At 40.1% G+C, this 25,599-nt stretch overlaps 1 protein-coding gene across 1 annotated transcript in view; it reads right to left on the reverse strand.

Annotated features, from left to right (window-relative positions):
• MDN1 (midasin AAA ATPase 1) overlaps positions 1-25,599 on the reverse strand; it is a 157,133-nt gene that overhangs the window by 111,571 nt on the left and 19,963 nt on the right. The window contains exons 5-15 of the mRNA XM_079938869.1: positions 25,354-25,546; positions 22,320-22,562; positions 21,958-22,089; positions 19,020-19,123; positions 17,049-17,163; positions 13,287-13,480; positions 12,074-12,155; positions 9,155-9,250; positions 7,701-7,813; positions 5,569-5,717; positions 4,618-4,678 (exon numbers count right to left, since the gene is read on the reverse strand). Coding sequence (XP_079794995.1) covers positions 4,618-4,678; positions 5,569-5,717; positions 7,701-7,813; positions 9,155-9,250; positions 12,074-12,155; positions 13,287-13,480; positions 17,049-17,163; positions 19,020-19,123; positions 21,958-22,089; positions 22,320-22,562; positions 25,354-25,546 — 1,482 coding nt within the window. The remainder of the gene's footprint in view (positions 1-4,617; positions 4,679-5,568; positions 5,718-7,700; positions 7,814-9,154; positions 9,251-12,073; positions 12,156-13,286; positions 13,481-17,048; positions 17,164-19,019; positions 19,124-21,957; positions 22,090-22,319; positions 22,563-25,353; positions 25,547-25,599) is intronic.

Below are 25,599 nucleotides of genomic sequence, written 5' to 3' on the forward strand. Positions count from 1 at the left end.
TAATTTAATATTGGGGGGGTTAACAACGTATAAAGTCAAGAAACACTGCTCTAGCTAAATTTAAAAGAAGTTGCCCAAGCAGCAGACTAATCATTCCTGGAAAATCTCAAGTATACAATTTTCCGTGGCCTAGGATACTAAATACTACTCAAGAATGATGACATAAATTTTGTTTCTAAGAAATATAATTTGAGAACTGAAACAATACCAGAATATGTTTCAGAACAATCAAGCACAATTGGAGAACTCATGGATACTATTTACTCACTGGCCTGTGAGAAGGAATAATGAGATGAGTGAAACCCAGTGCCCTGATACTGAGCATCTATACGGAAGATTCTGATTCCAGAGACAGAAAGCATGAGAACTTCACAAACTCAATATCGCTTCCCAGTAAGCACTAACCCATTAATTAGTAAAGACATTTCTTTACTCCATTTTTTCAGCTGAGATTTACTGAGCACCTGGCTAGAGTTCAGCACTGAGTAAATGAGACCCGCCACGTCCTGCCCCTCTGCAGCTTACAATCTAACCAAAGAGACAATAGGGGAATACACCTACTAGTATAAAATATCAAGTAGTAAGTGCTATGACTGGATAAAGTGAAAGGAGAGTGGCTTAAAGAACTGGTACTTTGACTATGACAGTCAGAAGAGGCTGTGCCAAAGACGGGAACTGGAAGGAAATCAAACAAGGAAGGGTTAGGCTAAGCAAGTATCCCTGGGCAGCAGGGGAGCCACAGACGAAATATCAACACAGAGCAGAGCTAAAGGAAGGAGACAGAGACGTGCCGGAGCCAGGTGATGAAGGGTTTGGAGTACATTCCACATGGACAGAGAAGTCAGTGGAAGGATGTGAGGAAGAGAGTGATGAGATCTGATCACACTGTGAAAGGATCATTGTAAATACTAAATGGAAGAGAGACTGTGGGGAGGGTAAGAGTAGAAGCAAAGATGAGAGCCCTGCGCTGGACCAGGCAGAGGACGATGAACCACAATGACAACAGAAGAAGTGGTAAGAAATTAAACACACACGTTATTTAAATAAAACAGCTAGTCTTAAAGATGTCAGAATAGATGGATCCAAAGCTAACTGAGGCAGCAGAGTAATGACTAAAAACAGAGACGATCAAGACAGACTGCCTGGGTTCAAGTCATGGACTAGCCATTACCTTGAACAAGGCACTTAATGCCTGTGAGCCTCAGGTCCCCTAAGTGTAAACGGGGATAATCAACAGGTTGTTAAGAAGGCTAAGTGACTGAACACAGATAAAGACTCAAAATAGTAGCTGGCACAGGAGTGCCATTTAAGAGTTACCTGTGACAACTATTACCACTAGTAATTGGCTCAGTGAATTGAATTCATGAAAGAAATGGCTTTATATTTCAAATTAGACTGAGCTCCTTAAGAAAAAATTTTGTTCATTTAAAGCTGAAAGCATACTGGCTGGAACGGTTAAGTCGTCGTATGTTTCAAGTGATGAATAAATGAACAAACATACATACATCTTTCCAAAAAGAAAAATAAATAAATAGAAATAAACTGTAACACAAATACTCAATGGAAACTAACCTGCCACAGGGAGAACTGATGAAATCAAACTACGAACCATTAGAGACCAGGGTTTCCATGATGTCTTTTGCAGAGAAAATATGCCTCAGGAGCAACCTAAAGGCCAAGAGGGGAGGGAGGTCTAGAACACCTGGCCCTCATGGAGAGTCACTCAGGGTCTACCGGTTACATACACAATACATGGAGACCACATACAAGAGTTCACTAGAAAATGGCTAGAACAAAAGAAAATGACTCTCCAAAATTATCATACATGAAAGAACATGAAGTGTAAAAGAGACACAAAACAGTGCATGCTGAGTAACTGAAAAGGTAATGGTTCACTTCATTTGGAGTCAGGATTCTGCGTTTGAAAGCATGCACTTCTGCCCTGCAATCTCCTGTGCAGTTTCCCTTATGGATGTTTCCATGGGTGGCTTAGAGGAGGACACAGGTTAGCCGTTTTATTTCTATTTCTCTGAGACCTTTAATTTTCCTCCCATTTGTTCTTTCCTTCATTGTTAACTTCTCCAAGGATACCTCCCCCTTCTCTATTTATCTGTTTCTCCCTCAGAGGCTACCCCTCCCAACCCCATTCCCTATAGTCAGGGATGTGAACCTGTGTTCTGTGTTTTGCCATTTAATGGTAGACTTTCCTTTTCTGGAATGATTTTTACCAGCTTCATCTAAGTCCTCTGTATCTTCTACTCTTTTCTACAGAGTCTCATAAGCTCTCTCTACTCCAACTCTGTCAGAATTTGGTTTACTTCTCTACTCACAGGTAATCTGAAGGTCTATGTGCTGTCTATCAGAAACCTACTTTAAATAGAATGACAAAATTGAGTTAAAAGTTAAATGAGGGGAAAAGATATACCACACTAACACTAATCAAAATTAAGGGGGGGGGCTTCCCTGGTGGCGCAGTGGTTGAGAGTCCGTCTGCCGATGCAGGGGACACGGGTTCGTGCCCCGGTACGGGAAGATCCCACATGTCGCGGAGCGGCTGGGCCCATGAGCCATGGCCGCTGAGCCTGCATGTCCGGAGCCTGTGCTCCGCAACGGGAGAGGCCACAACAGTGAGAGGCCCGCGTACCACAAAAAAAAAAAAAAAATTAAGGGGGTACGTATGCAAACAAAGATCAGAAGGCAATCTGCAGTAATGCAATTTAAGAGCCTAATGGCCTTGAAGGCTTTACTTTTATAACATATATTTATCCTTAATTATAACTTTTTAAAAAACCAATCTAAAGGATCCAGATTTGCAAACCAGACTAATTAGGACTACAAATTTCTATTATATTTTAACCATAGTATTTGATAAGTGCAAAATATGTTTAATGTAAGTTACAAAACACAGAACTAGTTTCACAGATAGATGAAACTAACCACACACTGCCAAAATAGAAATATTAGCCCTTCTTTATCCCACCTCCCTACCTGCTGCTTTGTTTTCTACTCCCTTGCCTTTATTTTTCCTTTTTTCTTTTTTCCCTTGTCTTTTTAAAATCATTTTTGGTCTTCCAATTGTATACACAAGGGTTCTTAAGCAAAGGAGTCATTCATACGTCGATAATATATATTAAAAGATGTGATTTACACACCACTTGCCAATAATACAAAAGAACAGAAAACAAGGCATACTTCCAACTATACGAAAATTGAAACATATGTAAGTTTTCTTTTGGTAACTAATGCTAACCTACTAACAAGGACAAATGGATATGTATTTTTTTCACCAAGTTGCACCAAAATAAAATTCCAGTTAACAAATTCTGATTTCAACCTTTTTGTATTACTAATTGTATCAAGGCACAATGTGTACTCACTACATTTAACACTACTTGCAACGGCTGACATAACACTACAAATTCTTAGAAGAGACAGATCCAGTGCATGTTCAATTAGTACAAGATTAATGCCATTTGTGTTAGGAATACTTAACAGTAGGATATTATTAAAGACATAGATAGATACAGAATAGAGAGAAATACACAGTAGTATAGACATGCCTAGTTAAGTAACAAATTCCATATATTAATAAGAACACATTGCAAGTACCACAGTGAGGGAATGGGGAGATTAAGTGTCAATTAACTGAACAGAAGTAAAACGAAAACAAGGTACAAAGACCACTGGGGAAAAATAAAGTCAAAGTAGAATTAGAGTAAGAGAGGTAAGCCTCAGCTAACGGATTCGAAGACAGAATATAAATTTAAAATACATAATTAGTGGCATGTGTAGAGCAGAATAGAAGTAATAGGTTGGGATGGTAAGAAAATGAGAAGCACCAAAGGAAGCAGGATTCCAAAGTAGCACTCCATCCAGAGCAGGAAGGGATATAAGACAAGGAAAGAGTGATAGTAAAAATAATGCTACAGCATAATGTGGTCCTCAAAAAAGAGTAAATAAAGAGCTTTCTTGCAGATATCACAAAGCGCAAAAAGGACAATAAATTCTATTATCTTATGCCTTTAAGAGTTTGTGTAAGCAACTGCTTAGAGTTAATGGGACAGACCCTATTAGGGTTCAACATAAGGTATGCCAATAGCAGCCATCGCTTTTACAGCCTTCAGCACAGACTAAAATTGTTCATGAAACTAACATATTCAAAACCACAAATAAGGAAGAAGGGCATTTACTGACCACAGTGGAGCGCCATGAGCCATCCCATTTAACAAAGTGGAGGCTACTTAATGTTTCAAAGATAATCAAACTGCAGGAGAGCCTAGCTTGAAGGCAGTGTGAGCCTAGAACATAGGCTTCAGATAAATGACCGCACACACAAGCATTACTTGATTACATACTTACCTTTTTGTTTTCCTCCCCCTCCCAGCAGGATCCTTGAGAGCAAGAACCTCAAGTGTTCTTTAAAATGAAAAGAAACATCTATACACTCAAGAGCTCCTTAATAAATTCTAATAAATAATACCCTGCTGGGGTGGGCGTAGGGGGGCAATTCTCTGAACATTTTTCCAAGACTAGTTTTGAGCTTTACAGAGAAAAAGTATTTCTTACCTCAAATAGTGAACACAAAATAACAAGAAAAAGATTTAAAATCACACTTACCCTCCCAGCAAATCTGCAGTGTCACTTTGCTGATTCATATTGACAACCCTCAAACGGTGGCCTTTAATAAAGAAAGGGCAAAAGGGTTACCCTGTATGTAAAGACTGACAATATCCAGTGTGATCCTTAAGGATGTGTGGACAAGGGCACAGGGCAAATCTTTAAATGTGCATTTCCTCTGACCCCCTCATTTTACTTTCAGGAATCCTGACTATTCAAAATTTTCACCTAACCCAGAGATATGTAAAAGAAGATTCACTAATCTAGCATCAGGTAACTGAAAACAACAAAAAACCCTTCAGTAAGTCAATGTCTGTCTATGAATTAGAACTAAATAAATATCCAGTGTGAAATATTATTTAGCCATCAGAATAGGAATGAGGCAGTTCTGTTTTTAAAGATGTCCAATTTGCTTATTAACTAAATGTAATACATAGAGAATGATCCCGTTTGTTTCAAAACAAAACCAAATCTGTATGTATTTGTAGACCACAGATTAGAAGTGAAAAAAGTTAATACCAATCTGTTAACAGTGGTTATTTCCAGGGGGAAAGAATACATTATTTCCAAGGTAAAAATTTCCAGGGCTTATCTCCAGAGGAAGTGGAGTGGTGGCACTTCTTAAATTCCAATATTCTTTGGACTTTTTATTTTTTAAAAAGGCAGTCAGGGGACTTCTCTGATGATCCAGCGGCTAAGGATCTGTACTTCCAATGCAGGGGGCCCGGGTTCGATCCCTGGTCAGGGAACTAGATCCCACACACTGCAACTAAGAGTTCGCATGCCGCAACTACAGATCCCACATGCCACAACTAAAAAGATCCCACATGCCACAACTAAGACCTGGCATAGCCAAATAAATAAATAAATAATTTTTAAAAAAAAATAAAAAGGCAGTCAGTGTCAAATGTTTGTTGTCTGGGGGAAGAGTGCTTCCCCTCTAGGAGTTACCTGTAATATGAGCCAAGTACTGGACGGTGGAGGTTTTGCCGGTCCCGGTCTCTCCCACCAGCAACACAGGCTCCCCTTTGCTAACACACACCGCGAGCTGTTCAATAAGAACAGAGGATGGCCTCGTAGCAGCAAAGGTGTGCTTCTCCCTGGGGAGGGGAAAGTATGTAAGCAGTTGGAGGAACAGGCTGCAAGCTTCTCTTTGTGTTATTTTGAGGAATTATATTTCCCACATTCAACAAACAAGAAGGAGACAACTCAGCGTGACGGTCTTCATGTTATAACACAGGGGTCCCCAACCCCTGGGCCATGGACTGGTACCTGTCCATGGCCTGTTAGGAACCGGGCCGCACAGCAGGAGGTGAATGGCGGGCGAGCGAAGCTTCATTTGTATTTACAGCTGCTCCCCGTCGCTCGCATTACCGCCTGGGCTCCGCTTCCTGTCAGGTCAGTGGCGGCAGCGGCGGCATTAGATTCTCATAGGAGTGTGGTGAACCCTACTGTAAACTGCATGCAACGTATCTACGCTGCACTCTCATAAGAATCTAATACCTGATGATCTGAGGTGGAGCTGAGGCAGTGATGCTAGCGCTGGGGAGCGGCTGCAAATACAGATTATCATCAGCAGAGAGGTTTGACTGCACTGAGACCATAATAAATCAACTGCTTGCAGACTCATATCAAAACCCTATCAGTGAGTGGGAAGTGACAATTAAACTGCACCTTGCGGACTAGACTGGACATAAGCAACACACTTCGGGTGTCACTGTCTCCCATCACCCCCAGATGGGACCATCTAGTTGCAGGAAAACAAGGTCAGGGCTCCCACTGATTCTGCATTATGGTGAATTGTATTAATTATTTCATTATATATTACAATGTAATAATAATAGAAATAAAGTACACAATAAATGTAATGTGCTTGAATCATCCCGAAACTACCCCCGACCAACCCCATCCGTGGAAAAAGTGTCTTCCCCGAAACCAGTCCCTGGTGCCAGAAAGGTTGGGGACCGCTGCTATAACAGATGTCCTTACAACATATGAATTGCAGAATTCATTCATTCTACATACGTGGAGCATTTACATAACTGCTACTTCACTAGGCTCTGGAAATTCAAAACACCAATAAGATAAAACATCTGTACTGCCTATGTCATCTTGCACAAACTACTTAACCTCTCTTAGCCTCGGTTTCCTAACTTGTAAAATCTGGATAACAACAGTTACTAGCTGTAGAGGGTTGAATTATGTTCCCCCAGAATTCATGTCTACTGAGAACTTGTGAATGTGACTTTATTTGGAAAAAAGCTCTTTACAGGTATAATAAGATTAAAATCGTATCATACTGGATTTAAGGGTCAATCTTAAATCCAATGGCTGATGTCCTTATAAAGAAAGAGAAATTTAGAGACACAAAGAAACACACACAGGGAAGAAGACCATATGACAATGGCATCAGAGATTGGACTGATGCAGCTACAAGGCACGGAACACCAAAGATTGCTGGGAGCCAGCAGAAGCCAGGAAGAGGCAAGAGTCTTCAGAGGTAGTGTGGCCCCGCCAATACCTTGGTTTCAGCCTTCCAGCCTTCAGAACTGAGAATAAATGCCTGCTGTTTTAGGCCATCAAGTTTATGGTAATTTGTTAGGAGAGCCCTAAGGACACTAACACACACATTAATTCATAGGCTTACTATAACCACTACATGAGAAAACATGCAAAAAGGTACTCAGCACAACATTAGGCATATAGCAAATATTTAATAAATAACTTTAATAAATCTCAGAAACGTATACAACTCCAGCCCTCAAGGGATTAACAGACTAATGTTAGGACCAAGCCTGATCTCCAGGTGATGCTTACTTCACTAAATACACTACAATGAATAAAATCAAAGATATACCTTTGCTAGTCCCAAGTCTCTAATGACCCTCATCACCTCCTCCACCTATTAACATCTAGTTTCACAGAACACATTTTGGGAAATCACTGCTCCTTACTGTCTAGTACACTGAAGAGATCACAGTTCTGACATGTTTTACTCAAAAATAAGGGGCTGGACCAGACATTCCTTCTATCAATTTCCCAACGACCCCACAGTGCTCAGATCAGTTTGGAACCCTGTTTACCTCTGTATGTGGACAGTCTCACTTTGTTTCCGTAGAAGCCGCACTCGACCCACTTGCACATCTAGCTCATTGATCGCAATTTCTGGTTTATAAAGTTGACAGAAGAATTCAGCCTATGGGAGGGGAAAGATTTTACCTGAGTAAAGTTCTGCATGCTCTTCAAATACTTCTCATCCGTGAGGCTTACTGTGCTCCTCTAACATGGCCTCTACTAAGAGGCATTTTCGGGCTTCCAAGATAGGTAAGTTAGCTTTTAATTATATATTTTTTAATTCTCCAAGTTTTTCATATGTTTTTAAAAACACTGATCATGAATGTTTCCCTGTAATAGTACTTTTTGTTCATTCAAATGAGCCTCTATCTACCTATATGAAGTGAACACAGTGAACAGAAAGTTTTACTCCTAAGAGATATGAAAAAAACCAAAGTAATTTTTCTTCCTCTATGCTTTCCTCTGCTTTAAATTTCTAACATAATGCAGGAAACAGTCACTTGAATAAACCATGATACATCTGACGACAGCCAAAGCAGAAAGAGAAGCTGTGACAGAGGCTCAGGACACGTACCCATCAGGCTTATCTTCATCGCTAACCCAAAGAACCAAGATTTTGCTCAGGGTTTGGGGTTAGGAGTAAAAGGGGCAAATTGCCCAGGGAAGGTAAACCCCTCTTCAACCAAAGGGGCTGAATATTGATCAACCTAAGCCAATCATGGTAGTCTTATTTCTCTTGTCTACTATAATTAACATACTTATTACTTCAGCCCCTTTTAGTAGGTGCTCTGTTACCTGCAGCCAAAACCATCCCGATAGTTTCATACGCCTAAGGAACACCTCTAACCATCTCAGTTCCTGACTAAGGCTTTTTTGAGTCATCATTTATTTGGGAACGCCAAATATCTGCCTCAAGATGAGCCCCAGACATTTCTCCAGCTACCAACACCATTGCTGAAAGGCTCTCTCCTCCAGAAGTACATATTCTGATATAAAACAGGAAAGGCAAATACTAACAGTATCAGCAGTGAACCTAAGTAGTGGGTATACAGGTGTTCAACTTTTCAACTTTTTTGATGTTTGAATATATTAACTATAAAAAGTTGGAAAGTTGGAAAAAATCTAATTGTGCACAGAACTACAGACAAAGGTGTTACTAAGACATGGTTCCAGTCCTAAAACCACAACCTACAGAATAACATGCTCCTTAAGCACTGGAGAAAAAGGCGTGCGTGTGAAAAAGGATGCAAGGCAGCTCACTCTAAGAACGTGGAACACAGGGAGAACTACTTATCCAGGAGACAGTGAGTTTTATGCCCATGAGAGGCAGCAATGAAACTACCAACTCTGACAGAGGAGGCTGTTATTTGCAAAAGCTGTTCCAGGTAAGGACCAGAGATCAGCAATTAAGCTAAATATCCTAGCTTCCTTTCAAGAGGGAAGTAAAAATAGTATTACATACCTTTTTCTTGGAAATGTTCAATTTGCTTCCAATGACTTCTGCCATTTTCAGTTTGCTTGTCTGCTTAGAGAGCATTGCTGTGAAACAGTCCAGAGCCTATTAAAATAACCAAGGTAAATGCCAACTGATTTTTAAAATAATACATTAATAACAGAGCATCATTATCCAGGCCACAAAAGGGAGGAACATAAAATCCAGCAGAACTTTTCTGCAAGTAAGACTAAGGAGAATACAAATAAAGTACCAACCCTAGACTCAAAGGACCTTACCATAACAGAGACAGGACACCAAAAAATGTGAAGGCTTTACTATCGAAATACCAGTTAATTAGGAAAACACACACAAATGCCTCAGTTTGCAAATCCAAAATTCAGGTAATAATAGCAATTAGCATTAATTCTTGGGTATATGGTTCCGTGGGGGGAAACGACTTCCAGACAGTGGAGGTAACACCAAAAGATTACTTTCTAGATGTAAAGGGAGACTCCTGGTGTGCAATAAAGGGATTACACTGTCATTACCCTAACCCAGTACTTAATCTTAGCAACGACTGATAGGCCAACAAGATACATGTCTTCTGCTATAATGAAATATAAAATACGTATCACCACCAAATGGATTCTACCCCTACAAAAGCTGAATTTGAATACATCAAGCATTTTGTTAAACTTCTACTTACAAGAAAGACAGATAAAATGACAAGGGAAAGGACACTAGTATGGCAAAACAAAGAATATATCTGGTTCTGCTGCCACCAAGTGTAATATATCAATAAACTTCATGCAAGCATTTAAAAAAGAATGTATCTAGTTTTGTCCCTAATTCCTTAAACAGAGCTTCAAAACTTCTTGGAATTACCAGGAGTAAGGAGTGTCTTTTGTTATTTACTGGAGCCCTTATGGACCTTAGCAGGTTTATTATGCTAAGCAAGGTAACTCTTGATGGGCCCTTAGATAGTTTCTGGCCAGGCCAGAAAGACCAAGGGTTGAAACTTCCAGCTCCATCTCCAACCTTTGGAGGAGGGGAGGGGATGGAGATAGAGTTCAATCGAATAGCCAATGTCAGAATAAGACCCCAATAAAACAATGGACATCCAAAGCTTTAGAGAGCTTCTGGTTGGTGACAAAGCGATGTACCAGGAAGGTGGCACACCCTGACTCCACAGGAGTGCCTGTGCTCAGACTCCTGAAGCCTTGCCCTATGTGTCTCTTCCATTTGACTGTTCTTGAGTTATATTTTTTATAATAAAACTATGACCTGTATGGTGAGTACAGAGCTTCCAATGAGTTCTGTGAGGTGATTACTGTACCTGAGGAGGTTGTGGGAACCCCTGAATTTACAGCTGATAGGTCCTAAGTGTGGGTGGGCATCTGAGACTTGAGGCTAGAGTCTAAAGTGGGGCAGCCTTGCGGAGGACTGAGCCCCTGAACCTGTGGGGTCTACACTAACTCCAGGTAGTCAGTATCAAAACTGAACTGAATTGCAGGAGACCAGTTGGTGTCAAAGCAGTGAAGAAGCAACCAGATAAAGCCAGAAGGTGAAACATTCTGTAAAACAACTGACCTGATCTCTTCAAGGGTATGTGTGGGGCGGGGGGGAAGGTTCTGATACAGTAAAAAAGTTCTTAATCCCATTCGCATAGAAAAGGATGTGGAAGGAGATACATCAGGGTACTAACAGTACTGGGGGGGCTTCCCTGGTGGCACAGTGGTTGAGAATCAGCCTGCCAGTGCAGGGGACACGTGATCGATTCCTGGTCCGGGAAGATCCCACATGCCGCGGAGCAACTAAGCCCATGCGCCACGACTACTGAGCCTGCGTTCCAGAGCCCACGAGCCACAACTCCTGAAGCCCGGGCGCCTAGAGCCCGTGCTCTGCAACAAGAGAAGCCACCGCAATGAGAAGCCCGCGCACCGCAATGAAGAGTAGCCCCTGCTCGCCACAACTAGAGAAAGCCCGCGCACAGCAACAAAGACCCAATGCAGCCAAAAATAAATAAATAAAATAAAATTTTAAAAATTAAATAAAATAAGGAAAAGTACAAAACAAGGTTACCTGTAAGAAAGATGAGAAATGCAGGAGAATGGAAAGGAAATTTCAATGGAGAGAAGAGGATTAAAGGACTGGCACACAGCACTTCAGAGTTCAGCCGGCTTAAGTGTGTGCTCCAAATGTGGGTTCTTTCTCCTCAAAGTAAGTTAACCAAACACAGAGAGAAACTGCTAACCAAAATGGGTCACTATTCTCTCCTCAGTCCTAGCTGACAGAAACCACAACACTTTATAGTCAAAATGGGTTAATGTTTTAACAGCCCAGAGATCTTCAGGCAGCATCACTTTATTCTTAAGCAGGTAGGAATAAATCTCTCTCGGTTCTACTGAATGTGGCAGAGCTACAATTCAATAGAGCTTCCCTCCCACGCAACACATTTTGTCCCCACGTCCAGCACACAAGGCTGTACTTTACAAACCCCACATTAATTTCTCTGGACTAAAATTAAAAAGGCCCTACTGAGGCTAGTGGTGGGATAAGACAAATATACATCTATCAAATAGACTAAGAAATTATATACAGAAATAAATACTAAAGATCTTAGAAACACTTTCTATCTTATAATAGTATTATCACCCGGGAGACTTTCTTTTCATTTAAGCTTTAATTTCAGTACTGTATCTGTTTTACTCTAATTCAAACTATACTTATTTGAAATTAGTAGTAACCTGTTTCAAAAACCACAAAACATTTATTAGGCCCAACTAGTTTTAAGGCAACATTAGTTCAGTTTTAACTAGCTAAGGATAATAAACGGTACCTACACAAAACAAAAACTTTTTGATAGCAGTCAAGACACAGAAAATAACAGTAGAAATCAACAGCCTTAAAGAGCACAGAGAAACAAGCAGGAAGACTGTATCTTACCTCTTGAAAAATATTTAATGATGCTGATGAAGACAGACTGTCAAAGCTGTGGGCAATCCTATTACACCAATTCAGTAGATCCCTTTAAAAAAAAAGGGGGGGCGGGGGGCAGAGCTTACTTAGGTCTGGGAACACTTGACAACAAAGACTCTCCTTTTCTTCTGGCAACTGAAGATAAACAGTGTCAGGAAAAAGAATGAGTGGTCCCAGTCCCTCTCCTACCAGGAAGTGACCTAGAACTCACTTCTCCCCATCCATGCCAGACAAGGTAGCAGGAGACAGGGAGCAATTAATTCTCAGAGCGAACTGAGGGGAGTTGCCCACACCTAATTCTCATTTCTCAAAGGGCAAGTCAACCACTGAGAACGAAGTGCAAAGGCATGGATGGAACTCACTATACAGAGCAAAACCCAATAGTCTTTTATTTAAGACCCCAAGCGTCACAAAAGGACATCTGGTGAAAGAGCTATGTCAGTAACTATTCCCAACTTTGGCTTTTAAAGTTATTTGCTAAACTTCCAGTTATAAGTAAGTCCTAAGGATATAACGTACAACATAAGTACAATTAACGCTGCTGTATGTTATATATAAAAAGTTGTTAAGAGTTCTCATCATGAGAAAAAAAAAATTTTCTTTTACTGTTTAATTTTGTACCTATGAGATGACAGATGTTCACTGAACATTGCAGTGATCACTTCATGATGTATGTAATCATTATGCTATATGCCATAAACTTATACAGTGCTCTGTGTCAATTACATCTCAATAAAACTGGAAGAAAAAAGTTATTTGTTAAAGTTAACATAATGTTACCTTCATAAGCCTTCCCATTCAGTAACTATAGATCTCAAAAAGGGACTGAACACTATAAAGCAGCCCGAACGTCTAATTTCAAAACCTGACTTCTTGTAACCACTCAGTTCTAGCTGCTAAGAACTTCTGAGGGAAGCAGTTTTTAAAATACCAACTCAAAAGCGTTTAGCCCAGGGCTACCCTGGTGGCGCAGTGGTTGAGAGTCCGCCTGCCGATGCAGGGGACACGGGTTCGTGCCCCGGTCCGGGAAGATCCCACGTGCCGCGGAGCGGCTGGGCCCGTGAGCCATGTCTCGGCCGCTGAGCCTGCGCATCCGGAGCCTGTGCTCCACAACCGGAGAGGCCACAGCACTGAGAGGCCTACATTCCACATAAAAAAAAAAAAGTGTTTAGCCCAGTACCTGAGAGACAATTCTCTCCCCTCAAGGCTTAGTCTTTTGTGTTCCCATCTGGCTTCTGAAACTTCCTCGGGTGCCTGTTCCCCTCCAACAGAACTATCACTCAGAGGGTGATGTTTCTCTCCAGTAAGCTGGATGTAAATGTCAAGCAGGTGATCGGTTGCTACCGATAAGCTGGGATATCTATTTTGAAGAACCTGACAGAGAGAGAAAAAAAAGCAAAGAAAATTTAGCAGCAGACAGTGATTTTTAAAAGCACACATAAACTGCTGCTGACACTAGTCAACCGAAAATGAATTTTTCTAAGAAATCTGTCATCTTAACCAAGTATAACAACTTCCGCCCTCACCCATACCTCCCACCCCTCAAAGACCATGACTTTTTCCTGCCCAGAACTCAGTTATCTGGCAATCTCACCACCTATCACACAGCTTAGGGTATAGAAGCTAGATGGGAAAAGGGTCTCAAGCAACATAGGCATCCAAGTCCCAGGCACTTACTCATTGAAGTATCCTTCAAGTAACATGTACTCTAATTTTTTAAACACAATTCTAGTACAGTCATTAAGTCATTTCTCAGACAAAAGCAAATAAGAAGCAGTTAATGGGAAAAGGAAAGTTTTTTAAAGCAAATCACAGTAAAAGGAGCTAGTGTTAAGTCCTGATAAAAAGTAGTTTTTATCAGACAACAGAATTTAACAAGCAGAAGATCTAGCCCAATTCACTTTGATAACTATTAAGAATTTTGTGCAGTATAATACTTGGTGCCCATAATATTGGTTCAAAGCTTTTATTATATGGATTTGCTAAGTCAAGTCTACTTGAGAAGGAAGAAAAATATCATGTATATATTAAGAATATCACACCCTAATACATTTAAATTGAGAAGTATATCACAATTCCAATTTATATATGAAATATCAACATATTTTGTATATATTAAAGTTGTAAGGTCCACTAAAATCTTTTAACGGCGTCATCAAGTGGTAGATCTCATAGATTTTTATTTCTTCATACTTTTTTTTTAACTGGAGGATTTTACAACAAATATTATTGAAAACATATTTCAGATGTATTGAAAATTAAGGACAGAAGAAGAGAATAATAAAATCAACAAATTCAATTTAATGGATACACATGTGGATATTTCAAATACAGAATATACATTTTTTGTGTATGGAGGGAACATTTTCAAAATTGCCCATATATTTGTGGACCCTGGCTACCATAAACAAAATATACTTATTTCCATCACCCCTAAAACAAAAAGTTCCCTTTTATCATCACTCCCTTCCTCCACATCCCCGTCCCTGGAATCCTGCACCTGATTCAGATCTCTATACAGTTTTGCTTTCAAATCTATCATATACACAGAATCATATGGGATGTAGTGTATAGTTCGGTTTCTCTTACTCAGCATAACGTTTTTGAAATTTGTCCAGACATTACTGTATGTATCAGTAGTTCATTCTATTTTATTGCTGAGTAGTAATTCCAACATATGAGCATGTATATTTATGATTAAGGTGAAAAAAAAAAAGCTGTTTTTACTTGAAAAAAATTTGTTAGGTTTAACACTTTAGTAAGGGCTCAGTTATTTGGAAAAAAAGTTCTGAATAGAGATTTATATGTACCAACCAATTAGTCATTTTCTACCTTAGTCAAAAAACTTCTTTTGTTATTAACATGAATGTCAAAATTTAAACACAATATCACATAATAAACTAATCTAACATGATATGGTTATCAATTTGATATGTATTTTGGAGATTCATTCCTTTAATAAGCATTTATTAAGTACCTACTTTGTAGCAGGCACTATTCCAGGGACAGAGAAACAAAACAAAATAAGGAATGGAACCCGTCCTCGAGAAACTCTCCCTAATATAAGAAGCAGATATGAAAGCAAAAGCAAGCTTGCAGCCCAAAGGACAGCACAGTCGGCTCTGCTTGGGAGACCCGGGAAGGTTTCACAGAGCAGGAGAGGCACCTGGCAGAGGTCGTTGGTGACTGTAAGAGGGGACTGCCGGCAGAGAAAGCAGGCCACCTCTGGTGCCAGCACGTGAGGCATCAAGGCACATTCAAGGTGTACGGGGGAGACAAGGTGTGAGAAACTGCTAGGGGTAAGTTCCTGGCACTTACTAGGTATGAGACTAGCATTATGTAAAGAGCTTGTTTTTTGAAGTATAATTTGATATTTCAGCAAGAAGTCAAAGCCAGTCTTTCTAAGCATAAGATGGCTGTGGTTGGTAGCAACAGAAATGCAGTTCCTTGTGTTCTCCGTGAGGTCGGCATAGGAGATTATTTTATTTCCTAAGTAATACACACAAGGTTTTTATCTACCAGTCATTTATTTAGGAGACTGTTATTAGGATTAGTAAGTCCAGAAGCTTAAAAATAACTAGTGAGCTTCTGAAAGTCAGCTACCTAAATATGACCTAGGTCACTGAAGCGAGGAGGTGTGTGCTCCTGTCGCACCTGCGGTGAGCAGAGTGACACACTGCTGATCAAGGCAGGAGTGGAAGGAGGAGTTCTGGCTCATCCTTCAAGTACAGAATACAGTAAGAACAGAGTGGCTGTCAAACGTTCTTCTCATCCTCTCAATCCCCAATAAATTACACCTAAATGTGAACTTTAGCCCTCCCCTTTAAAGAAAAGACTCACAATTTAAGTCTGAAAATAAAACATTTAAAGGTCTGCAACAACAAAAGAAAGAGGAGCACTATGACAAAGCAATACAACAAACATTTACAAAATGCCAGGCACGGAGTGGATGCTGGGGACACCAAAGCTGAGTTAAGTTACTGGAGGAGCTTATAGTTGAGGACGGCAAGAGGGGAAAAGACAGACATACAGGACACACAAATACACAACTGGGAACTAGAGCGAGATAAGAAACTCTCAAGTGTAAAACAGGCTGTAGGGTTATAAAATCACACCATCAATGCAAGGCTTCTTAGAGATTATACTATCAAGGTTTACCCAGTAATCGGTGAACTCTGAAAACCCCTCTGCTAGTAAATACCTAAATGCTAGATAAAATATTTGAAAAGGTTGTCTGGTGCCACTTTTTTACCTAAAAACTTATACCAAGAAAGAGGAAAGCATCCCTGCCATGACTGAATGGTCACTGACAATGCTTTATTTGTGGCTCTCCAAGATGAAACGTTGGCAGTCGGGACGCTTCCCAAGTGAGGAGGTAGATCCAAGGGGAGACAGGAGGTTGGCAGGGTAAGGTGAGGCACACCTCTCAGTGTTCGCGGAGAACCAGAGATACTACAAAGTAAACCTCTGTATAAAACCTTTAAAATAAGTCATCTCAATTTTCATTAATACCCAGATCAAAATGTACATAAAGTTGTTAAGTGTGAAAGATATTAGTTACAAAACAACTTAGTATAAAAAAGATCCTTTGGGGACAACTGGGGAAACTTAAATATGGTCTGAGAATTAAGTGCTACTGAGGAATTACTATTCATTTTATTGGGTATAATAATCATTACGGTTATACATGGAAATGCCCTTAGAGATGCATGAAAGTATTTAAGCGTGAAATGCTATGAGGTTTGCTTTCAAATATATTAGCAAATAAAAACTACTAGATGAAATTAATACAGTAAAATGTCAGCATATTAACTGTTAAATTTAGAGTGACGAGTATTTTGGTGACTCATTGGGCTATTTCCTCTGTTTACATGTAAGTCTGACACTTTTCATAATGAAGAGTAAGAAAGAAAAGCATTGATACTTTCAAATAACCCCATACCTCATTCAGTTCTGTCTTATCCATGTTATCCAGGTAAATTTTGGTCCAGTATTTGTCTAGCAGAGTAGCATGGCTATTTAGCGGTCGATACCAATTTCCTCCACAGCTCAAGAGTCTGTATTTCAGAATGAAAAACAGAGTCACACAAAATTCCCAATTTTAATCTTGAATTATGCCCCTGGTTATCCCTTGCTAGACGTTATCTCACATCTGAGTAAAACTCACAGTTCCTTCTGGTGCCAGACAGCACTATGTTGGGCTTATAGGGAGCATGACAATGAAAGGCTGCCACCAAGCCAGGTTTGACTATTTTCCTAGGGGGAGTAATAGGGCTTTAACCAAGTTATTTTCACATCACTGCAAATGATCCTATTAGACGTTTTGAACTGAACAACATGTTCCTTTTCCTCAAGACATAACTTCAGGAAAAGGAAAACCTAATCCAAGACCAACAGCACTAAAAATAAGTTCACTGCTTATTACCAAAAGCGACAGTACCTAAAATTATTTAACATGCCCAGAAGAGAAGGAATATTCATTAAACACATACTCTGGGCAAGCCATGGGCTTACACCTAAGCCATGTAATTTAATCTTCACAACAACTGCCCTGAGGGGATGATGCCTTTCTTTTCTTCTAACTGTAAGGAAGAACTGTACGGAAGAGAAGGAGAGTAATGTCCCTTGCTCACTCAACTATGACTACAAATGGCAAAGCCAAGAACTGAACTCAGGTTTGTGTGACATACTTCTATGATGTCCCAGGACTTTCTGGGAAATGTATCTAGCAGGAAAGAACTTCACCATCGCTGTGAATAAAATCAGGGTCTATTAAAACTAACAGGGCCTAGCAAGGTCTTCCTTAGAACTGTTAGCTCTGCATTCCATCTGGAAGTGAATGTTCACAGAGGTACAGTAAACACTAATATAATCACTAAATACAATGTGGCATTATTTTCACTCTTGGGCATTTTAAGACCTTAGAGAAGCTGTACAGTTATAGACAAGTAGGAGGAAATAAACCACTGCCTTCACATTATTTTAAAAAGTAGATAGGGACATATACTAAGTTTGCTTAGGTTTTATTCCTTTGTTGATGCTTATATTCAATTAATTTTTTTAAATGCCTGAGGTCTACATGGCTTTATCATCACCACCATCATGGCTGGGCACTTACTATGTGACAGGTCTTTAGTCACTTCACCTAACCTTCATAACTTACACCAAGTTGTAAAATAGGTGTTATTGGCCCCATAATAATCAGTCAAGCAAGGTACACACAGGTACAAAGTGTCAGTGTCAGGATTCAAACCCAGGGCTATCTGACAACAGTCTCATCTCTGATTATGTTTGAAAACATGAAAACAAGATAAAGTTTTTTAAGACTGGTTACTTATTTTTAAGTGGGGGGAAAAAAAACACTTTTACTTTCTAAAGTAATTCTCTCCATTAAAAATAGTCAGGAAGGGGCTTCCCTGGTGGCGCAGTGGTTGAGAATCCGCCTGCCAAAGCAGGGGACACGGGTTCGATCCCTGGTCCAGGAAGATCCCACATACCACGGAGCAACTAAGCCCGTGCGTCACAACTACTGAACCTGTGCTCTAGAGACTGTAAGCCACAACTATTGAGCCTGCGTGCTGCAACTACTGAAGCCCATGTGCCTAGAGCCCATGCTCCACAACAAGAGAAGCCACTACAGTAAGAAGCTGAGCACCGCAACGAAGAGTAGCCCCTGCTCACTGCAACTAGAGAAAGCCTGCGTGCAGCAATGAATACCCAACACAGCCAAAAATAAATAAATTTAAAAAAAAAAAGTCAGGAATGAAGAATGTTGAATCTGTCATCACTGCTAACTAACCTTGCTTAAAATGGGCCCAGAGAACTCTATTCCAAGACTTTTGTACTCAGCACTCTAGCATGTGGACTTAGGAAGAGGCTCCATCGTGGGAACAGAAGGGTTAATGGGACATACCTCCTGGTTGCAAAGAACTGAAATCCAGGAGCCACTTTCAGACAGTCACCTTGGCCAGGAATCAAGAGCTCTCCATTCTCCAAGAGAGGGATCAGCACGGAAACCTAAATCACAAAACCCCAGTGATAAAGCTATTAAGACAGAAGTAACAAACAAGAAAGCAAAAAAACCCTCTCACCAAATGATGAACACGTCCTTAAAGGAAACCCTACTTCTCACAGCATGAACTGGGGTCAAATGCCAGGCGGGAATACTGGAGCCACCTACACTGCAGCAGAGCAACTTATTCATTCAGCATTCACTGAGTTCCTACTATGGACCAGAATCAAGCAAGACAGGAAAAATCCAGACATGACTGAGGCTTTACAGCCTAGAGTCTGACGGGAGATAGCCATGCAGACTACCATACAGCATGATCGGTGTGACCCCCAAGGAGTGTACAAAATGGTATGTGAAGACAGAGGGTGGCTGTAGATCAGTGTGGAGTAGTTTAGAAGCAGGGCAGTGAAGCCATTCTAGAGGTAATGACATTCACTGAGTCTGAAAGTATGAAGAGGGATCAGCCTGGTTTGTTGGGAGAGCAATGGCACATTTACTCTAGGCAAAAATATTCAAATGGATAAAAATGTATATGCCTAAGAGCATGGCATGAGAGGACTCTTACAGTTAGGGTTAGGGCAGAACGTGTATATGAAGTAGTGGAAAAATACTAGGCTTAGAGATAAATGATAAAAGGCCTTCTGTGCTGAGCTAAGGAGTTTGAATTTTTTTCATGAAGTTGTTGAGAGGAGTTTAGTCTGAAGAAAAACCTATTTTTTATTTTAGAAAATGAACTGTGCAACAATATGGAAGATAAACTGAAAGAGAGCCAGCCTGGAGGGAAAGAAGCGAAAAAGGACACAAGTCAGGTAACAAAGGTAAGATGGCAGGATAGATTAGATAGACAGACAGATAAAAATAAGAAGACCTGTGCTAAGGCAGTGGGCTAGGAGGGAACAGAATAAGAGATAAGGGAAAAGTACTAAGCAATATCAGACTAAGTGAATGTGGGACTAGAGGAAGGAGACACATCAAAATTCTGTCTTGGTAATTGTGTGGCAGGAAAGGCTGTTGCAGGAAAGAGCAGATAAGGTTCATTTTGAACATCCTGAACCTGTACCTGCTAAGGAAGATCCAAGTAGAGATTTTTCAAGAAAAGTATGGACTAGACATATGGGTCTAGGGGATGTGAGTTTATAGAAGTTTGAGGAAAAAAAACAGTAAGAAGAACAAAGAGCCAAGGAAGAAGGTCCTAAAATGTCAAGGTAATTTTATTAAGCATCCTTATTTCATACATGGCTAGGAGATGAAAGGAAAAATATTACAGGGGCAACTCCAAGATAACTCCGACACTTGAAACAAAAGACAACCATCCTGAATGAGATCTATAAAAGCCATAAAAGCTACCTTAAAATAGTAATTAGTTAGCAATTAGCTGAGAAGTTCTGGAAATAACAAAATAATAATCAAGGGTCGAGGTATGTTTTAAAATAAACACAACTTTACTATAATGATGATGAAGTTTAAATCAACTGAACAGCATACCCTCTGCAACCAAATGTATTGATAGTAACAGAAGGGGAATGGTCTACACAAAATGGAACTCAAAGTACAAGAATTTTCTGATGTTTACCAGACGTTGCCCAAGGAAGATCAAGACAGAAACTAACAGTTTGGTCTTGAAATCTGGATTTGGTCATCAAAGAATGTACTTGGCTATGGCAAAGGGATAGATCCCTAGGCTTCATCATGACCTGAATGGAATATCCCTTATGTTCATCTACCTTCTTTGGCTCAAATTCTATGATTTATAATACTAATGACTTCCCAGGTACCCTGATGTCTGAAAAAATTGCCCAGGGAAGAGAGCTATAGAAAGCGCTAAGACTCAACAAATACTTTTAAGTTGGCCTTGCAGTTTATAATGCAGTTTTATTTTTAAGTCTCATTGGTAGTAGTCATCCTTGGCTCTGGGCTTCTTAAGAAATCTGACTCTCCAGCCCTATAAAACTGAGCATTAAAATCTTAGAACATGGTGGTCAAACTAAGCCAATAACCCCATTACATTTTTACCTCACTAGACTCTAAAATATGTGTGTCACAAGACACACACATATTTATAGCCCCTCCTTCCCCATACATTTCCCTAAACCTAAAGACCTTTCCCACCTCTCCTTCCCCCTCCCCCATCTCTGTCTCCTCTCTCTCTCCTATCCAAGAGGGGAAAGTCCATATACAGGTAGCTTTAGGGTTCACGGTAAAAGAAAATTAAAACCAATCTCAGGAAAATCTACCCAAAGGAAGATTTTTTTCATTCTGGAATACATTTTTTTGGTCATAGTTTACAGAATACAGAAGAAACATGGACTGCCTCCATAGCTAAATTTTATACACATATAAAAGTGATCTTTTTGAAGTCAAAAATATACATCCAGTTTATTTTCCTTAATGGAACAAAGACAAGCAGGCTCTTATTATATCATCTCTCCTTTCATCTGTCCTCAGCCCACTGCTCTACAAATGCCATAGCCAGGGAGCTGGGTCTCGAAGTTCTCAATGTACATGCGGCATGGATTAAGATGTTTCCCACCAAGCCTATTCTTGCAAAGTCTGTGAAATTGGTCACATTTTCAACTAAAGGAGGAAAAAAAACTACTGTGAAATTGATCACATATTCAACTATTAAAGGAAACAGTACAAGCAGAATTTTAATAATTTTCTATCAAACAAGAGATCAGCCCAGTAATCCAAGAACTCAAACCAGATTAGGTAGATAACCAACATACCATCTCTAATGAAATACCTATGTTGTTTAAATAATCCCCCAGTATCACTATTAACACAATTCTCATTCTCTTCAAAGACAAGAAATTAGCGAGTTACTAGGGAGGTGACATACCACGTCCAAGGGAGCATAGTCAATATCCTCCAGAAGGATCCAGTGTCCATTTGTGGCCGCCTGTGTCAGGGTACCAGGCTGCCACACAAACTCTCCTGGGACATCTGTGCAGCGATACATTCCCAACAGCATCTGCAAAAAGATTATTGAAGCCACACACCTGAGGAGCCAATGCTACATCCTGCGATTAGTTCCATTAAACTTCCACAGGGTTATGACAGGTACCTGAGGTTTTACAGCGTGGTCCCCTCAGTTATGAGGAAGACCAATAACTATTCTCATATTCTCTTAGCAAAAACAATATTTTAATGCAAATATTCACAAGTATGCTCACCAACCAAAATCTGCCATTTCTTTCTTACCTTACTGTCGGTCTGATCTCCAAGCTGGACTTTGAGAAGCTGAGGGGGCTTCCTTCTACCTGTCATTGCAGCTAAATGTTCAACTAAGGAAGTTTTCCCACATCCAATTGGTCCTTCCAACAACACAGCATTCTGAGAAGCCACTGCCATAGCCAGGGTCTGAAGATTTCTGCAGACTGACTCAACCAGCACATAAGACCTAAAGGCCAGCTCCTGTTCGCGAGAAGAACTCCGACTACTGGCCTAAGGAGGCAAGTGAAAAATAAAAGGCATATCAAGAAGAGTCTTTCCATCAAAGGGCACAGGTTAATTTCTACAACAGTGCTTCCACCGGCTTTTACATAAACCTCTGCCAATAAATTGGTAGTACAGGACCTACAGTAACAACAAGTATGTTATCCAAAGTAAGGATCTGACTTTTTCACTTTCCTTTCTCCCCCGCACTCCAACTCTGGGGAGAAGGGTGGGAACTCACTAACAAATTTAAGAAAAAGTCTCCCAAACTTTAAGAAGCCACAAAAATTGACACACAGGGGATGGGAGCAAGCCTCATCTCTCATAACTGGATGTTTGTTTTTCTTTACCTTACCATATTCTAGGATTTCACGTCTAAGATCAAGAATGCACAATACACTTATGAGACCATCAGGGGAGAGTAAGGACACTGAAAGGATACACTATAAAATTGTTCAATTTTTTCCAGGTGTAATAAAGAGTTCTGGGAATTTTTTAAGTCCTTTTTTTCTTTTTTTTAAAAAATTTTTATTGAAGTATAGTTGATTTATAATGTGTTAATTTCTGCTATACAGCAAAGTGTTTCAGCTATACATATATTATTTTTCATTATGGTTAATCACAGGATACTGAATATATTTCCCTTATATATACATCCTATATATAATAGTTTGCATAAAGTCCTTTCCTTTTACACACACACACACACACACACACACACACACATATGCTAAACTACAAGCATACCTCAAAGATTTTGCAGGTTGAATTTCAAACCACAGCAATAAACCAAATACCATAATGAAGCAAGTCACATAAAATTTTCGGTTTCCCAGTGCACATACAAGTTATGTTTACACTACACTGTGGTCTATTAAGTGTACAACATAGCTTTATGTCTTAAAGACAATGTACATATCTTAATTTAAAAATACTTTATTGCTAAAAATGCTAACCATCATCTGAGACTTCACCAAGTTGTAATCTTTGCAATAGTAACATCAAAGACCACCAGTCACAGATCACCATAACAAATATAAATAATGAAACAGTTTTAAATATTTCAAGAATTACCAAAATGTGACACAGAGACACGAAGTGAGCAAATGCTGTTGGAAAAATGGCACCAACAGACTTGCTCAAGGCAGGGTTGCCACAAACCTTGTTAAAAAAAAAATGCAATATCTGAGAAGCACAACAAAACAAGGTATGCCTATATTAAGCTAAGAAATGATGTGGTATCTGGGAGTTGCTTCAAAACAATATGGTGTGAGGACAGTGTTCAGAAATATAAATGCAACATAACTGATCATGAATTTATAATTACTGAAGCTGAGTGATGGGTACATGTGGATTCATTACACTATTGTTTCTACTTTGGAATACGTTTAACATTTTCCATAACAAAAAGTAAAATAATAATAATAATGTACCCAATATGTTTAATGGGTAGTTTCAGTTTTGCAAGATGAAAAAGTTCTGGAGTTTCTTTGCTAACAATGTGAATATACTTAACACCACTGAAGAGCACACTTAAAAATGGTAAAGATGGTAAACGTTACATTCATTTTACCACAATTTAAACAAATTTTATTAACAATGGACCTAATACGACACAGAAAAAAGGACCTCTTGGAAAAGTGCAATGATTATTAACTTTAAGGAATGATAAATTCTCAAACATAGCTTGTCCCCTAAAGATATGTGAGGACAAAATGAGATTCAGGGCTGGAAGTTCTTGAACTTTTTGCAGAGCTGTTACTCTTAGCAACCGGCAGGCAGGCTGGGCTGTAGCTCCATTCTGCACTTCTGCCCCAGTGCTCTGCCACTGCCACCCAGTATATCAAGCCTACTCCAACCAGAATCCTTCCCTATGTTAAAGTTCTAATGCTCCAAACCTAATCTATGTTAGGAGAGCGGTTAAAGAGAGGTGGGGAGGTCTTCCTGACCAGAGGGAAACACAAGGCGCTTTGGAAATGCTGGCATCTCAGCGCTGGTGACAGAGATATTTAGTTTACGAATAATCATGCAGCTGTACACTTAAGACATGCACTTTTTTATATCTATATTATACTTATCTTTTTAATTTTGTACTTCCCAAACTGATAGATCAAGGAATGACTCAGGACTTGTTCCAGGAAGAAAACTGGGTGGGTCTGACCATCAGACAAAGTGACAACTGACTAAAGACTGCTGGGGAAAAACAGACTGGTTCCCAATGTTCCCAGATTATGGAACCAGACTCTGATTTACAAGACTTTCCAAAGTGTAGCCTGGAGGTACACTCTTGGAAAGGTCATTTGCTATGGCAGGGGAAGAGCTCACTACAGATGCAACCCTCTCACACAACAGGCAAAGAGAATTTTCTGACAGAAAGAGGCCGGGGAGTTACACCTGGGCCTAGCCCCGTCTCTGCCAAAGGACAGCCCACAGGTCCTGGGCAAGTCATTCTGCCTTAGTTTTACACAAATATGGTATCACAACGTGGGGCACCCAACTTCAAACAGCTGTTGTAGCGAGTAAATGAGGTCATACACGGAAGAGCTTTGCTAAAGTTAAAAGCTTTTGCATAGGCATCATTACAATTTCTGACTTCACACTAAATAGGGACAAAGTGACTATCAAAGAGGAGGGTCCTGGGTGAATTTCTCTTACTCTCTCCTTGAACACTTCTGTAAGTGGAACAGTAAACTGGCAAACTCGATTTGGCTCACACCTAGAACACAGAGCCCAGCCAAGGAAAAATGCACACTCAGTGTTTGGATGGAAGAGGGCACACACGCCACTGCTGTCAACATACCTGCTCTCCAGGGCCTGGCGGCTGCCCAGGCAGCAGCACACCACAGACAGCAGTCACCCTGGAGGAGAGGTCAGCTGAAACAAGGTGTCCTTGTAAATACTGCAGCTCCTTCTCCTTACGCCAAAGGGAGGCTTCTGGATTGGCCAACACCAAGGCTTTCTCTAAGTCCTGCAGCTGGGCCTCTTCTAGTAACCTGAGGAAAATGAGGATCTCATCAACTACTCTAATGCCCAGTAAAGCCACATT

This window comes from Stenella coeruleoalba (genome assembly GCF_951394435.1).
Source record: "Stenella coeruleoalba genome assembly, chromosome: 12".
NCBI classification, from domain to species: domain Eukaryota; kingdom Metazoa; phylum Chordata; class Mammalia; order Artiodactyla; family Delphinidae; genus Stenella; species Stenella coeruleoalba.